The sequence below is a fragment of the Mixophyes fleayi genome, chromosome 9, assembly GCF_038048845.1.
Source record: "Mixophyes fleayi isolate aMixFle1 chromosome 9, aMixFle1.hap1, whole genome shotgun sequence".
Lineage (NCBI taxonomy): Eukaryota > Metazoa > Chordata > Amphibia > Anura > Limnodynastidae > Mixophyes > Mixophyes fleayi.
The window spans coordinates 125,389,464-125,407,325 of NC_134410.1; the positions used below are offsets into that span (position 1 = coordinate 125,389,464).

At 40.8% G+C, this 17,862-nt stretch overlaps 2 protein-coding genes across 8 annotated transcripts in view; one reads left to right on the forward strand and one right to left on the reverse strand.

Moving 5' to 3' along the window:
* Positions 1 to 536: 536 nt before the first annotated feature.
* ABT1 (activator of basal transcription 1) lies at positions 537 to 5,948 on the reverse strand. 3 transcript variants are annotated; one of them, XM_075185582.1, is made up of 4 exons: positions 5,872 to 5,948; positions 3,767 to 4,039; positions 2,832 to 3,007; positions 537 to 2,734 (listed from the first exon to the last, which is right to left on the reverse strand). In XM_075185582.1, the coding sequence occupies exons 2-4, from the start codon at positions 4,029 to 4,031 to the stop codon at positions 2,375 to 2,377; spliced, it is 801 nt and encodes a 266-aa protein (XP_075041683.1). In that variant the 5' UTR covers positions 4,032 to 4,039; positions 5,872 to 5,948; the 3' UTR covers positions 537 to 2,374. The 3 variants fall into 3 exon arrangements, with proteins under 3 accessions (XP_075041683.1, XP_075041682.1, XP_075041684.1); XM_075185581.1 differs by having other exon boundaries at positions 5,850 to 5,939; XM_075185583.1 differs by having other exon boundaries at positions 5,827 to 5,899.
* An 8-nt stretch (positions 5,949 to 5,956) lies between these two features.
* Positions 5,957 to 17,862, forward strand: part of LOC142101255 (metabotropic glutamate receptor 6-like) — a 94,352-nt gene continuing 82,446 nt past the window's right edge. For 3 of the 5 annotated variants that reach the window (XM_075185589.1, XM_075185587.1, XM_075185584.1), the window contains exons 1-2: positions 5,957 to 5,996; positions 10,202 to 10,347. The gene's annotated coding sequence lies outside the window, so the exon portion shown is untranslated. Of the gene's footprint in view, positions 5,997 to 8,396; positions 8,418 to 10,201; positions 10,348 to 15,466; positions 15,817 to 17,862 lie in introns of those variants that run through there. The other 2 variants (XM_075185585.1, XM_075185586.1) reach the window with 2 other exon arrangements.

Consider the following 17,862-nt stretch of genomic DNA (forward strand, 5'->3'; position numbering starts at 1 on the left):
GCAGGAGATGATCAGAGAGTGGACGAGAGATTTGGTGGCATCCTGGGAGAGGAAGGGCCGAATGCGGGCAATGTTGCGAAGCTGGAAACATAGGATTTGGCGAGAGAGTGAATGTGAGGGGCATGTGAGGGGAGTGAATGTGTTCTTTAAAATTGGCAGAGATGCTTAGCTACTCTTACCAATATTACATTTAGGTGTAGATTTGAATTAAAGCGGGACAAGCGAACACAGTTATTAAAAGCTGATCGTTTGCCATGGTTATAGGGTATAAGTTCACCTTAGACCACAACTCTCACAAGTAAATATCCTGTTTCTGTCATAGATAATTGTATATCCTTATTCTCTCGACTGCAGCTTGTGATTGGCCCTCCCACTCCCTCCTCTGTATACGTCAGGGGCTTTCCAAGGAACGGAGGAGATCCCAGAGCTAGGGGCACCTCCAGAAAATATTGTCCTAGGTGGTAGAGCAGCTTTAAACTGTAGGGGAGACCACAGGGGTGATGCCTCTCTATTCTTCACAAAATTCGAGTCCATGATTCTTTATTAAATCATTTTATTTTTATTTCATTAAAAAATACCAGTACATAGCATTGCACAACTGAGGCATTAAGGGGCATATTCAGTTAAGGGAGATCGCCATTACGCACATAAAATGGCAATACGGTACCGCAACATCGCGCATTTCCATTTGCATCCCTATAGGGTGCAAAGGAAAATCTGCGATGTTGCGGTAACGGAAAGTGTACAATCGCGCTTAACCACGATCTGCCTTCTTAATTTAATACGCCCCAAAGAGCAGTTAAAGACGGAGGGGGTAACCATTGTTAGAGAGTTGGCAGATGTTTGGTACTGTGACCTCTAACCTCTACCTTGGAGGTGTGTTTAAAAAAATAAAAATATAAAAAGGGAACATTGTATAACGGATGTGACCCCGTCCTTACAGTAAAAACACCAATACGTTGTATTTACACCACTCTTCTCTCCACAATGCCGCCCCTGATGGAAGACTTGACGTGATCGCCCCCTTGTGGGCACCTGAATCGTACCGTTATGGCCGTCAATCAGCACAAGGAGCCCAGAGAACTTCCCGCATCCTACAACTTTGTCATTTGTGCCAACACATAACACAGAAGCAGCAAGAGAGAACATGCATTGATGTAAAGCGCTATGGAACTTGCTGGCGCTATATAAATGATGATGAGCATCATCTATAGACAGTGGAGGCCGGAATTTGGAGCAAACCAATCTTCAGCCCATCAATTTACTAGGAATCTGTGACAATTATTGGTTCCGCCCACAATGGCTGCTACCACCGTGAGGCGACGGGTATACCAAGTGCTTCGTTTGCAAGCAGAGCATGCTTTGTCCCATACAGTACAAGTTTGTGAGCAGGGCCCTCTTACCTGTCTGTATTACCCAGTATTGTTTTATTACTGCGTTTGTTCCCAATTGTAAAGCGCTACGGAATCTGCTGGCGCTATATAAATGATGATGAGCGCACTGTACTAGGCTGCAGTTGTAGGACTTCATCACGCAACGGCGGATTGTCCCCTTATAATCTATCACGGCTTAAAAAAAAGTTTTTTTCAATATGCTATATTAGTCACACAGTGACTGAGCACTGATCCCGATAACCATACGAATGAGGTCATCTGCTGGTCATATGATTACAGCAGCTGACTATCCTAATGCATGCCATCACCTGACCAGTATCCTGTATGGGAGAGGGTCATATGATTACAGCAGCTGACTATCCTAATGCATGCCATCACCTGACCAGTATCTTGTATGGGAGAGGGGACCATAAAAGTTTTCATGTCTTTTCAAAACCCAACCAATTACATTTTTACACTGCGTCTGATGGACCAGGAAACATTTTGGCGTTTTTTTTACTTTAGTTTTAAGGGTAAACAATTAAAAACAAAACAAAAACAAGACACTATTTCCCCGATATATTGGGGTTAGGTGCTTTGATGCAAGTGATTCAAACCACAAAATAAACCCCTCAATTTATTCTATAACTTCTAGTTAATAGGGATAGGTGTAAGGCACTCCATAGTTTCTAGAGCACAGGCTTAGATGTTAGATTTATAGGACTCAGAGCCGCATGACGGACACAGCGGTAATGACATCACAGAGTCTTCATCACGTTTATATCGTACGACAGCCTGGTCTGATAAATCTGTGGAGACTGCAGGACTAATACAATGGTGTCGATCTTCCCCGCCTCACCGTGCAGAAAATATAATATACACACTGTATCCCAAGTAAATGAGAGTACTTCTGTTGTTGGATTGAGGAGAGAGGCATTTACTCTCCTTCCAGTAACAAAGTACTAGAAGTTTAACGTTCACCAGACCTGCATTCTAAGTGTTCAGGGAGCATTGAAAATCTTGTGTAGAAGAGAGCGATTGGTCTGCGATTTCTCCTGCGCCCGCTCTGCTACTTCCTGGCGTTTCTGGATACGCTTCTTGTCCGATTTAAGAACCTGGATTTCTTCCTCCGTCTTGCGCTGCGTGAAGTTCCACTGTTTGTCAGGCACCGCGCTGCCGCCAGGCTCAGCCGCTCTCTTGCGATCCGCTTTGGAGAATTTCTTGCTGCGTTCGACATTCTGCAGATAAAAGTTGGTCTCTCTCTTTGCCTGCGACACTTCCGCGCGCATCCTCTGCTGGCGGACCTGTCTCTCGATCGCTAGCCTCTCGCTGAGGTGGGACCACTTGAAACGGTGCAGGTACTGCAGAAGCAAATGACCGGAGGTTCAATAAGAGTAACAGCCTGACTAGTGCAAGTTTACAGAGATGGTAACAGCAGAAAACAGATTTCCATCTCACCTTCATGTTCCACAAGTCGTCATGAAAGCGATGCTTTTTCCGCACGCCCAGAGGCATGTTGTTAAGGCTAGCAGCTACCAACTTGGCAACACGCTTGTCCCGAAATTCAACCCAACCTTCCGTGAAGTCACGGGCGTTGGTACCAGCCTTCTTTTTCTTCTTGCGGACAAATCGCTCTGAGAAATTAAAAAAGTATTTATATGTTTAAGTATGGGATGGAAAAACAAGGTTAAAAAACAAAAAAACAAACATTTAAACTATACACCACACAATAAGTGAACAGACACGAGTAAGTGTCCTTCATTCTAATAAGACTAAAGATGTGAAAAAGAGTTTAATCCTATTTTTGAATTTTCTGCAATCCTCTAAAATATTGATGTTGTACCTTAGGAGTTAAATTTATAGATCTCCCTTACTCTCCTTGTTGTTTCAGTGAGGCTCTCTCTATAGCACATGCCAAGTAGAAGACCCTACACTGCACTGAGGAGTTCTAACAAGAATAAAACAGGTTGTTTGTAGGTGGATGTTCTTTAAGCCTACATCAATATATTTAAATCAAAATATATTTAATCTATTGTATATCACTAGAGACAAAAAGGACCACTTTAATGCCAAGTTATTATGCCATATGGACTTTTCTTATAGGGTCGTTTAGGTAAAAAGCAACTTAAGGTTGCGGTGTCCTTAGTTATGACAACAGTTCCGTTGTGTGTATAAACACGATTGTATCCAGAAATCCCTGCAGGCAGACTTCCACCCTATAAGCCTTATATCTTAAGATAATAACTATACCTGCACAACAGAAGAGGGGTGCGAAATCCCCTCCACAGACTCTATATTGACAATATCCCGTATCTGTGAAGTTGCCTCCATCCTCTCCAAACATGTTGTGACTCAAGACCTGTCCGTCATATGACAAATTCATTTCTCCTTACCCTCGGCCTGCAGAAAGATCCGTCCCACTTCCCCGTGGACGCTTAGCATGTTGCGTAGGTTACGTGGCCGGAGTCGAGGTGGGATGTGACCCAAGTAGATGATTCCCGGAATAACAGTCTTCTTGCCTTCTGCATTGTCCTCCTTCGCTTCACCCACCATCTCCGTATCGCACTCCGCCTCTACGTTCTCACTTCCCTCCTCTGTCACAGACAGTTGATCCTCCACCTCCTCATTTTCAACCACTGTCTCATCTCTCTCTTCCATACTGAGCTCTGATATTAGAGAGAAAAGTTCAGGACAAGACAACACCTGACCTAGAATTTACTGTTCACATTCATGTCACTTGTTGATATGTAGTGGCAGAAAAATGTGTTCAGACAACAGTGATTTTGCAGTATAGCTTCATACTTATACCAACACCACAGACAGCGTGGAAACCTGGGTTATATAAATCAGTGTAACCTACATGATTACCATGACCTCTATCTCACCACACGTGTGGGCAAACTGGACGTAGTACCAGCTACTCAAGACAAGCAGCTGGGTCTCTCCGTGTAAACTATATATCAGCATAAAACACAACTGGCCATATACAGCCACAAACACCTCTAAAATACCAACAGGGTGAATGGCACTATGTTCTAGAGTCACAGATAATCCTGTGGGTCAGCTGAGAAGTGTGTCCATATGAATCAAACTAGAAGAGACGCAGTTTGAATGAAAAATATTTGACCCCAAATGGAAGGCAGTTAGGAGGAATGTAGGTAGCCACAAACACTATAAAGCAGATTTATGCAAACTGTGGATCTTTAGTACTGCAGCAGCAAAACCAGATGTTACCTCTATAACTCAGTGATAAATACAGATTATACAGAGGGGCAGCAAGGTGGCCAAGTGGTTAGTACTTCTGCCTCACAGCACTGGGGTCACGAGTTCAATTCCCAACCATGGCCTTATCTGTGAGGAGTTTGTATGTTCTCCCTGTGTTTGCGTGGGTTTCCTCCGGGTGCTCTGGTTTCCTCCCACACTCCAAAAACATACTGGTAGGTTAATTGGCTTCTAACAAATTGACCCGTGTGCTAGTTAGGTAATTTAGACTGTAAGCCCCAATGGGGCAGGAACTGATGTGAGTTCTCTGTACAGCGCTGCAGAATTAGTGGCGCTATATAAATAAATGGTAATATTATGTATAGAGATCTATACATGAAACAATTATGATCAATTATAGTGAAAAGGTGCAATAGACAGTAAAGAATGGGCAGCTCAGTGGTTAGCAGTTCTGCCTCACAGTATCATGAGTTCAATTCCTGACTAATGGCCTTATCTGTGGAGTTGGTATGTTCTCCTAATATTTGCGTGGGTTACCTACCACACTCCAAATACATATTAGTAGGGTAATTGGCTGCTATCAAATTGACCCTAGTCTGTGTGTTATGGAATCCAAACTATAAGCTCTATTGGGGGCAGGGACTGATGTGAGTACGCCACTGCAGAATTAGTAGAAATTATATATATATATATATATATATATATAAAAAATAAGCAGATTTCCTTAGCAATGTTTATCAGCCCATAGACATCGGGTCTTTCTTCCAGTAAGCTGCTATGTGTACACCCAGGGGGGCCACGCACTCCCAGACACAGACACCCAGGGGGACCACGCACTCCCAGACACAGACACCCAGGGGGGGGGCCACGCACTCACAGACACCCAGGGGGGGCCACGCACTCCCAGACACAGACACCCAGGGGACCACGCACTCCCAGACACAGACACCCAGGGGGGGCCACGCACTCCCAGACACAGACACCCAGGGGGGGCCACGCACTCCCAGACACAGACACCCAGGGGGGGCCACGCACTCCCAGACACAGACACCCAGGGGGGGCCACGCACTCCCAGACACAGACACCCAGGGGGGGCCACGCACTCCCAGACACAGACACCCAGGGGGGGCCACGCACTCCCAGACACAGACACCCAGGGGGGGCCACGCACTCCCAGACACAGACACCCAGGGGGGGCCACGCACTCCCAGACACAGACATGCTGACATACAGGACACGTGCTGCTCTACACACCGGACATCATGGAAGGACGGACCTATCACCGGCGCTGCAGCTGCTTCACACAAACAACGTGCAGGCTCCGGCGCTGGGTAATGACATCAGTAAAAAGGGAGGAGCCAGTAAAGGGCGTAGCTCCAGATCGGGGAGGGAGTCACGTGGGTAAGTGACGTATGAGCGGCGCCAAATCTGGAATGTTTCTCATCTCCGAGAATAATGTGTTATATAATAATATATTATCCTAATACACAACTCGTATCACAGTATTAGTGTTATTCCCAGGTAATAATGTGTTATATAATAATATATTATCCTAATACACAGCTCATATCACAGTATTAGTGTTATTCCCAGGTAATAATGTGTCATATAATAATATATTATCCTAATACACAGCTTGTATCACAGTATTAGTGTTATTCCCAGGTAATAATGTGTTATATAATAATATATTATACTAATACACAGCTTGTATCACAGTATTAGTGTTATTCCCATGTAATAATGTGTCATATAATAATATATTATCCTAATACACAGCTCATATCACAGTATTAGTGTTATTCTCAGGTAATAATGTGTCATATAATTATATATTATCCTAACACACAGCTCATATCACAGTATTAGTGTTATTCTCAGGTAATAATGTGTCATATAATTATATATTATCCTAATACACAGCTTGTATCACAGTATTAGTGTTATTCCCAGGTAATAATGTGTTATATAATAATATATTATACTAATACACAGCTTGTATCACAGTATTAGTGTTATTCCCATGTAATAATGTGTCATATAATAATATATTATCCTAATACACAGCTCATATCACAGTATTAGTGTTATTCTCAGGTAATAATGTGTCATATAATTATATATTATCCTAACACACAGCTCATATCACAGTATTAGTGTTATTCTCAGGTAATAATGTGTCATATAATTATATATTATCCTAACACACAGCTCATATCACAGTATTAGTGTTATTCTCAGGTAATAATGTGTCATATAATTATATATTATCCTAATACACAGCTCGTATCACAGTATTAGTGCTATTCTCAGGTAATAATGTGTCATATAATAATATATTATCCTAATACACAGCACGTATCACAGTATTAGTGTTATTTCCAGGTAATAATGTGTCATATAATAATATATTATCCTAATACACAGCTTGTATCACAGTATTAGTGTTATTCTCAGGTAATAATGTGTCATATAATAATATATTATCCTAATACACAGCACGTATCACAGTATTAGTGTTATTTCCAGGTAATAATGTGTCATATAATTATATATTATCCTAATACACAGCACGTATCACAGTATTAGTGTTATTTCCAGGTAATAATGTGTCATATAATAATATATTATCCTAATACACAGCTTGTATCACAGTATTAGTGTTATTCTCAGGTAATAATGTGTCATATAATAATATATTATCCTAATACACAGCTTGTATCACAGTATTAGTGTTATTCCCAGGTAATAATGTGTCATATAATAATATATTATCCTAATACACAGCTTGTATCACAGTATTAGTGTTATTCCCAGGTAATAATGTGTCATATAATAATATATTATCCTAATACACAGCTTGTATCACAGTATTAGTGTTATTCTCAGGTAATAATGTGTCATATAATTATATATTATCCTAATACACAGCTCATATCACAGTATTAGTGTTATTCTCAGGTAATAATGTGTCATATAATAATATATTATCTTAATACACAGCACGTATCACAGTATTAGTGTTATTCCCAGGTAATAATGTGTTATATAATAATATATTATCCTAACACACAGCTCGTATCACAGTATTAGTGTTATTCTCAGGTAATAATGTGTCATATAATAATATATTATCCTAACACACAGCTCATATCACAGTATTAGTGTTATTCTCAGGTAATAATGTGTCATATAATAATATATTATCCTAATACACAGATTGTATCACAGTATTAGTGTTATTCCCAGGTAATAATGTGTTATATAATAATATATTATCCTAATACACAGCACGTATCACAGTATTAGTGTTATTCTCAGGTAATAATGTGTTATATAATAATATATTATCCTAATACACAGCACGTATCACAGTATTAGTGTTATTCCCAGGTAATAATGTGTCATATACTAATATATTATCCTAATACACAGCTTGTATCACAGTATTAGTGTTATTCTCAGGTAATAATGTGTCATCTAATTATATATTATCCTTATACACGGCTCATATCACAGTATTAGTGTTATTCTCAGGTAATAATGTGTCATATAATAATATATTATCCTAACACACAGCTCATATCACAGTATTAGTGTTATTCTCAGGTAATAATGTGTCATATAATAATATATTATCCTAATACACAGCTCGTATCACAGTACTAGTGTTATTCTCAGGTAATAATGTGTCATATAATATATTATTCTAACACACAGCTTGTATCACAGTATTAGTGTTATTCCCAGGTAATAATGTGTCATCTAATTATATATTATCCTAATACACGGCTCATATCACAGTATTAGTGTTATTCTCAGGTAATAATGTGTCATATAATAATATATTATACTAATACACAGCTCGTATCACAGTATTAGTGTTATTCCCAGGTAATAATGTGTCATATACTAATATATTGCCCTAATAAACAGCTCATATCACAGTATTAGTGCTATTCCCAGGTAATAATGTGTCATAATAATATATTATCCTAATACACAGCTCATATCACAGTATTATTGTTATTCCCAGGTAATAATGTGTCATATACTAATATATTGCCCTAATAAACAGCTCATATCACAGTATTAGTGCTATTCCCAGGTAATAATGTGTCATATAATTATATATCCTAATACACAGCTCATATCATAGTATTAGTGTTATTCCCAGGTAATAATGTGTCATATAATAATATATTATCCTAATTCACAGCTCATATCACAGTACTGTTGTTATTCCCTGGAAATACTGTGTAAAACAATAATATATTATTATTCTAGTACTCAACACACATCACAGTAATTGTAGTGATATTCACAATTAATAATGTATATTATCTTGTTATACAACTAATATCACATTAATTAATTCTGTTTTTTTCCCAGGTAATAATGTGTGAAATAGTAATATAACAGTTTTCTTAATATATGTCTCACATCACATTAAACAATGTTACTAAATGATAATAATGTGTAAAATAATAATAAACATACTACATAACCCGCATCACTTTTAAACTGTTAATCGCAGATCATAATTTGTGAAAGAATAATATATATATTATAGGGTGGCTCAATGGCACAGTGGTTAGTATTGCTCCCTCACAGCATAGGGATTCAGTTCCAACTGGGGCACCATCCGTGTGGATTTTGTATGTTCTACCTGTATGTATGATCACTCCGTCTGTCTTAATAATATACTGGTCGGTTAATTGACTTTGGTTACCACATGTATTTATATGGGTTAGATAATTTAGACTGTGGGCTCCACTGGGGCAGAGACTGATATGAATGAGTCTCTGTACAGCACGGCGCAATATCATCATCATCATCATCATTTATATAGCGCCAGTAATTCCACAACGCTGTACAGAGAACTCACTCACATCAGTCCCTGCCCCATTGGAGCTTACAGTCTAAATTCCCTAATACACAGACAGACAGACTAGGGTCAATTTGATAGCAGCCAATTAACCTACCAGTATGTTTTGGAGTGTGGGAGGAAACCAGAGCACCCGGAGGAAACCCACGCAAACACAGGGAGAACATACAAACTCCACACAGATAAGGCCATGGTCGGGAATAAAACTCATGACCCCAGTGCTGTGAGGCAGAAGTACTAACCTGTAAGGCTATATAGATAAAGGCTAATAATTTCTTATGGCTTCTCCGTTCCTCTAATAGGCTTGCAATTGGTCATCCAGCTAACTCCCCTCCTTCATTGAAGGCGGTTAACAAAATTAAATTAACGATCCTGCATTATATAACAGTGGAGCCTTGCCAAAAACGTCTTCATGTAGAATCCTCTGGCCCTTCGATTTGGGTGACTTTTTTCCGATTGTTGAATGATCAGTGGATCCTTTTTGAAGTACAGAGGAAGTCATCAGAGAGCAATCTTTGATACAATTTTCTTATATACAAGAATGTAAACTTTACACTTGTTATTATTATTATAAATTTTTATTTATAGGGCGCCACAAGGTGTTATGTATGGTACCATAATTTTGTGCAAAGAACTGAGGGGACGGAACAGGGAACATAAGTGCTAAGGAACAAGCAAGGAAGAGCTGATGTGTGTATTTTGATGCTTGTTTTTACAGATTACGCAATTATATATATATGACTTCGTCAAGTTAATAAACAGTTTACTGCACAACTGACTGTCCTATGGGATGCATCAGTCATCGCTGTAAGAGGCACACACTCTGGTCAGAGGAAGGGACGTGAAAGAATGACACACACTCAAGTAAGTTAAAGTAGCGATAGTAAATAAACATTATTGAACAGTACTCCTTTGAATTTCAGCAGTTGAACTGACTAGAACTCTGTGTTTGCCCCGTTGATTATTTTTATTTATATCCATGTTGTAGTTTCATCAGGACAATGTGTAGATGGGCCTGGAACAGGTCTCATCTGAGCACTCTCACAAGAATGTTGTTCAGATAGCCAAGTAACTGGATTCCTTGTAGTCTCAAGTGGGTAGCACAGTGGCCTAGTGGTCAGCACTTCTGCCTCACAGCACTGGGGTCAGGAGTTCGATTCCCGACCATGGCCTTATCTGTGTGGAGTTTGTATGTTCTCCCTGTGTTTGCGTGGGTTTCCTCCAGGTGCTCCGGTTTCCTCCCACACTCCAAAAACATACCGGTTGGTTAATTGGCTGCTATCAAAAATTGACCGTAGTCTATCCCTCTCTGTCTGTCTGTCTGTGACTGTGACTGTGTGTGAGTGTGTCTATATTAGGCAAGTTAGACTGTAAGCTCCAATGGGGCAGTGACTCACTGTGAGTGCTGCAGAATTAGTGGTGCTATATAAATAAATGATGATGATGAAGTGGGTGATTAGGACAACCAATGCCGTTGAGAAAACGCCTGTGGAAATTGTCAATCCAAAAGGCCCTGTATTGGTATCTGTCGATCCAGAATGGTTCTGAACTCCCTTGACTGTTTTCTGTATGAAGAACCTACTTATTAACCTCCTTCTGTTTGAGCTCTTTGAGGATGCTCTGCAGTACAATCCTGGCCTCTAATGTCTTAGGATCCATGGACGGAATAAAGTAGTCATGGTTTTTAATTGTAGATTGTATCAAAGACCCACATGTCCTGGGTGATATGAGCTCAGACAGACCCAAACTTGCTTAAACTTCCCCCTACTCTGAGCAGTTGGGCTTCCTTAGTCTCATTTTAATGTGTCGCTTGAAAGTCTTCGTACCAGTCTTAGAACCTTGAAAGGAAAAAGGTTTGAGCGGCCTTCTAGTCTGATCGTTTAGAATAGGCTTCCCCAGGACTGAACTGCTTTCTGCAGCAAGTATTTATTATCCTGTCGCAAAACCTTGTTGGCCGAAAGAAGAGAGACCGAGTCCCAGGTCGGAAGTGCTCATGGAACAGGAGAACACATTCAGGTAAGGAGCACAGGGAGGTATGTTAAACTAATTAGCTTGTTAAATTTAACCCCTTGGTGAGCACGTGTAGATGCAGGAAAGTGTTTTGAAACCAATGCTATTAAAACATTTAAAGGCAAAAGCGACACATGTAATAAAGACATTTTCATATCCCATCAGTCATGATAAATTTAAGACAAAAGCAAAACCAAGCAGTGTTTGGGAACAAAACGGAAATGTTGAAATAATAAAGGAAGTTGCCCTAAAGCGGTAGTAGGTTGGATTTTGAATTGACATGTTATTGTTTCCACCTGGCGGGTTTTCAGTTGGGCCCACAAAGTGAGTACACCCCCCTTTTACTGGGGGACTTCCAGGGACCGGTCAGTGGACAGACACTCTGAAATGCACAAAGTGGACAATACATGTATTCGTGCCATTAAATACGCAGTGCGGGCCTTCTCTTTTATTTATTTTCCTGAATTGTCTAAATTTACAGACATGTGAGCATCTCCACTGCCAAATTAAAAAGCTTCTTATTAATGATAAGCAAGATAAAGAGGTGGGGGCCGTAGCAGTATCATGGAGCCGGTGGGGTATAATTAATATGAATACACAGCCTTTGATGGGGGGTGGGGAGGTGAAGGGATTTGGGGGATGTTAATCGGGTGCGGACAGCTGCCTCCCATCCAGGGATTACAGGCACAGATCGGTACTGCTCACATAAAGCCTCCATCCATTATACATTATTACATGACCCTGCGCTGGCACCACCTCCACAGCCTGTCCTCTTCTACTTACACATATACTTATGAATACTGCCGATCATTTGTGAGTTCGCAGAAACACTCCTCTTGCCCTGAATCCCTGCAGTCAGCTGTTACTGCAGCTCCGAGCGCTTAGAGACCTCCGTGTGACGGCACCTCAACAACTGTGGTGCCTGGTTTGATGAGCACAGACTAACTATGTACTGTGCTTGTCCTTTATTGTATTCCCAATTACTGCTCTATCATCATATATTTACCTTTTTGTTAATTCATTCTGCTACTTGTGCCACTAGTTACCATGTCTATGCTGTTCCCGATCAGCGCTCACTACACCTCTGTCTGTATCACCGCTTACTATTCCAGTACCGTTCCTGTACATAGCGCTGTTCCTGCACACAGTGTGTGCCTGTGCAGGCCAAAGCTTGTTCCTGACCTATATTACCCTCAGTCCTTACTGTAGTGTTCCGTCGCATCTATCAGTCTTTACCATTTATGTTCTGTCCTTCCACCTAACCTGTTTTATGTTCCTTTCTGCTGTTCTAACACAGGCCCTGCCCTGAGGACTGCTTTCTAAGTAATTATGTTGCTCCCATATTCTGAGTCTTCACAGCCTCATTTGTTCCAGACAATAAGAAGCCACTCAGAGCGGGATTTGGCTAGGCGAGGGCCGGGGGCTGCATGCAGCCTATTATCTCCAGTCCATGGTAGTGGCTGTTATTACTGCCTCGGTGCCCCCTATATGAACCTAAGGAAACGTAATTCATCCTTCTCGGTCAAAACCACCTTTATCTAGTTACTTGCACATAAAGTCACATCTCTTTATTTCAGTTGTCTTAAGGTATGAGTGGACTGGCTTTGTCTAAGACATCCATCAATTTCATGTACTATATATGGAAAATTAGAAGTATATTCGTCAGTCCTAAGAAGTAAGGTATGTTTCATATTTAATTACTTTACAGTGTAGGAAATCAGATTGGTTTCAGCCAGGTGCTCTTTGCCTTTGATTGTACCTTCACGTTAACGTTAGTGCTCCCCGTCTCTTATTCCCATACTCAACCTCCTCTTGCCTTACAACATTCCTACTTTCTGTTCCTGGAAGCCCAAAATGTATTAGTTCTACCCTTCTGTGCACCAACCTGTCTCTTTATTTCTGTTGTATGTAAATGGCTGTTATTTTAGTGAATCCCTTCTTTCTGTTCCCTCCAGCTCTCTTAGTGCTATATTTCTTTCTATTTAATGTAATTCTAGCTGTATTATCCTTTTTTAATCCCTGTACCCTACCTTCCATACTTAGTGTAGTGGTCTCCTTTGTTATCCATGTACCCTACCTGTCTTAGCTCTTCCCTTCTTTCTGGTCCCCACACCCTACCTTCCTTAGTGCTTTCCTTCTTTCTTTTTCCCGTACCCTACCTTCCTTAGGGCTCTCCTTAATTTAGTTTCCTGTACCTTACCTTCCTTAGTGCTCTCCTACTTTCTGTATCCCGTAACCCTACGTTCCTTCATACTCTCCTTCTTTCTGTTTCCTGTACCCTACCTTCATTAGTGCTCTTCTTCTTTCTGTTTTTCTGTTTACTGTACCCTACTTTCCTTAGTGCTCTCCTTCTTTCTGTTTCCCATACCCTACCTTCCTCAGTGCTTTCCTTCTTTCTGTTTCTCCTACCCTACCGTTTTTAGTGCTCTCCTTAATTCAGTTTCCCACACCCTACCTTCCTTAGTGCTCTCTTTCTTTCTGTTTCCCATACCCTACCTTCCTTAGTGCTCTCTTTCTTTCTGTTTCCCATACCCTACCTTCCTTAGTGCTCTCTTTCTTTCTGTTTCCCATACCCTACCTTTCTTAGTGCTCTCTTTCTTTCTGTTTCCCATACCCTACCTTTCTTAGTGCACTCCTTCTTTCTGTTTCCTGTTTCCTACCTTCCTCAGTGCTTTCCTTCTTTTTGTTTCTCCTACCCTACCTTCTTTAGTGCTCTCCTTCTTTCTGTTTCCTGTACCCTACCTTCCTTAGTGCTCTCCTTAATTCAGTTTCCCGTACCATACCTTCCTTAGTGCTCTCCTACTTTCTGTATCCCGTACCCTACGTTCCTTCATACTCTCCTTCTTTCTGTTTCCCGTACCCTACCTTCATTAGTGCTCTTCTTCTTTCTGTTTTTCTGTTTACCGTACCCTACTTTCCTTAGTGCTCTCCTTCTTTCTGTTTCCCGCACCCTACCTTCCTTAGTGCTCTCCTTCTTTCTGTTTCCCGCACCCTACCTTCCTTAGTGCTCTCCTTCTTTCTGTTTCCCGCACCCTACCTTCCTTAGTGCTCTCCTTCTTTCTGTTTCCCGCACCCTACCTTCCTTAGTGCTCTCCTTCTTTCTGTTTCCCGCACCCTACCTTCCTTAGTGCTCTCCTTCTTTGTTTTTCCTGTACCCTAGTGGTCTTAATGCTCCCCTTTTTTCTATTCACTACGCCCACCTCCCCACCTTTCAACCTTCCTTAATGCTCTCCTTCTTTCTTTTTCCTGCACCATATCTGCCGTAGCACTCCACTTATTTCTATTCCTAGTATAATACCTGTCTTTCCAAACCCCACCTGTCTTGCCTTCCCGTTTCTGTTCTCTGTAACTATGTCATAGTGTTTATTGCCTGTACCATTAGCTTTTTCACCATTCCTCTTTCCTTTCTATTCTTAGGTACCTAGACAACTTTAAAAGTGCCCCCAAATTCTGTATCCTCTCAGTTATTACTCTCTGTCTCTTCCATATACCCCGACCTCCCGTCTGGTCTAAAACCTCATCTCTCTCCAACTATCTTAGTGATTTTCTTCACCCTAAATTTCTCCTAGTGCGCATCTACTGTCTTCTATAATCCCCTGATTTCTCTCTGTGCAACATCTTTCTTGTCCTTGTTCCTGTATTCTCTGCTCCTCACGGTTCTGCCTGTGTCTCTTCTTCCCACTAATCTATTCCTTGTTGTCTCAAGTACCTGGGCCCTTTACCACCTGTGCATTCCCTGTGCCATTCATCTCCCTCCCTGTGCTTCTCCCTGTGCCCCCACCCTCAGCTGTCAGCGGTGCCAGTGCTCCGGGCTGGAATATAATGGAAGAACAGCAGCTTTTGCCCATGGTTAAATCTGCAGCTTTTAAAGGATTTAGTGGCACTCAAATCGTAAAGTGACCTCAGAGGGAAGAGAAGGGGGGGTGGGGTGGGGGGGTGTGCACTCAGCTCCGGAGCCCAGACTGACAGAGCCACTCGGGTGAATGAGCTACGTGAGGGGGGACCCATGAACACAGGAATGAGACAGGCAGAGAGAGAGAGAGGCGCAGGAATGAGACGGACAGAGGGGAGACACTGGAAAGACACATAGAAACAAATAGAAAAAGGGACCCAGTAATATATATTAGACACAGACTTGAATGTTAACAGATAAATAAATAGTGAAATTAACCCATGCACGGGGGGGGGGGATACCTTTTTGCTAAAGTAGCAAATGCACAGAGAGAGGAGGCAGTGCCACCATATTCACAAACTGCATTCACCTATTACCAGACTGAGGACCCCCAAACTTCCCACCCTTCCCCAAACATCCCGACATCTCCTGTAAGTATTTTATATGAGTGATGTGTGCTTACATGTCCAGTTTTGGTACAAATGCTGTATATATTGATATTATGTTTGTATATGTATCTGTATGTGGCGTGCATTTTCACCCGTATGCACGCTATAGTTTTTAAGTGTGTTAATTACTATATGAGCGTCTGTATTTCAGTGCAGATTGGGTTCCATGTTAGATTTGCAGTGTGTATGCTATGTTTTTTGCTTTTATGTTACACATTACATTGTGTGTATATTATATAATGAATTTAATGTAAGTTATGTGTGTGTGGTGTTCAATATTTTACAGGTGTGTCGTTTGCTTTAAACGCATATATATATATATATATATATATATATATATATATATATATATATATATATATATTTATATTTATGATGTAGAAATCTGTTCCCAAAATGTTGTATCCATATTTTACTTAGAGAGTAATCTTTAAATGGAACTGTAATGATGAGGTGATTGTATCTATTCTATGGGGCAGAGAGAGATTTCCAATCGCTCTGCAGGTCAGTTATTGTTGCATCTGTTGGATTAGCCAGGTTGGCCATCGCAAACCATGTGGTCACTGCTCTCTTCCTGTGTATGGAAAATACACGTTTATTCTATATATATACAAAAAGTGTTTTTATCTCAAATCTTCTTCATACATCATCAGCATTATTATTATTCTTGTTGGAATTTATTTATAGAGGGACATAAAGTTCTGCAGCTCTGTATATGGTAGTAGAAGTAACAAATACAAGTAGTACTCAAAGGAGGGCAACATAAATCAAGTCATGTTACAATGGGCAATTCCTGGGCAGTTACAAGGATGGCAAGGGATGCAGAAGGTGACAACGGAGGGGTAGGAAACAAGTTCGGAAATCTGGGGGAGGGATTAAACAAGAGGAAGGAGGGATCTGTTTGTAAGAGCTTACACTCTAAAGGTTCACCAAGCTGTCTGGTATACCCAACCTCCATTTAATAATGAACTGTTAATCCATTTGTTTCATAGAGTCTCAAACACATATATATATTGTTAGAATTGAAGAATTAGGTATGCTATATTGGAGCACTAAGGTCACTTGCCAAGCAGAATAAAAAGAGAGCGAAGGACACATCTTTCTGACAGCACTCTTTGTTCGAGTCACTGTGTCTGTTTACATACGTGCATAGGAATTAGTGAGACATGGTGGCGTGGATTTTGGAAGGAGCTAATTTAATGTTCCTTATAATAGCGGTGCTGGCCATGGGGCACATTGAGGCATTTTCATGCAGGATGCGGGAGAGCTCCAGTAATGACCTTGATTCTACGGAAAAATGAAAATCCAGATTACATTTTGCAAAATACTGTAATAAGTTGGTAGGGGTGGAAACTTAACATTTGCGATTTAGCAGGACAGATTTTTACACCACATTTTTTTTTAAACATTTGACAACTTGAGCATTTCTCTATTTACTAAAGTGCGGGTCTGAAAAGGTGGAGATGTTGCCTATAGCAACCAATCAGATTCTAGTTGTCATTTTTTAGTACATTCTACAAAATGACATCTAGAATCTGAGTGGTTGTTATAGGCTGTTTTTTTTTTTAGTTTAGATGGCTGCTTACACTAGTACATGCATGCAGATTTGTAAGCATTGTGGTCTTAAACCATGCCCAGATCTTGTCTTTTTTAATTTACTCCTATATTTTTTGAACATACATGATTCTGCGTGTCTGATAGTTGTGCCAAGGTGCGCATAGCATGTGCAGAGTATATAGCATGTGGCTGGTGGCTGGTGGCTTGTTAAGGCAAATTGCCAGATTATTATGCTTCTTAGTCTTATTCCAGCCATTCTGTGAATTCTGATCTTATTCCTTCTGTATGACCTTGGCTGTCCTTGAATACCTTCCTGTCCCTCTGACCCTCGCACTGGCTACAGACCTCTCTAAACCCCAGTACATACTATGGACCTTCCCTGCTATGTTGTTCCGGCTACACTTTTGAGCCTGTTCACTGATCACTGTACCGCTCCACAGCATAGGAATGGTTTACTCCTGTTATCTAGGC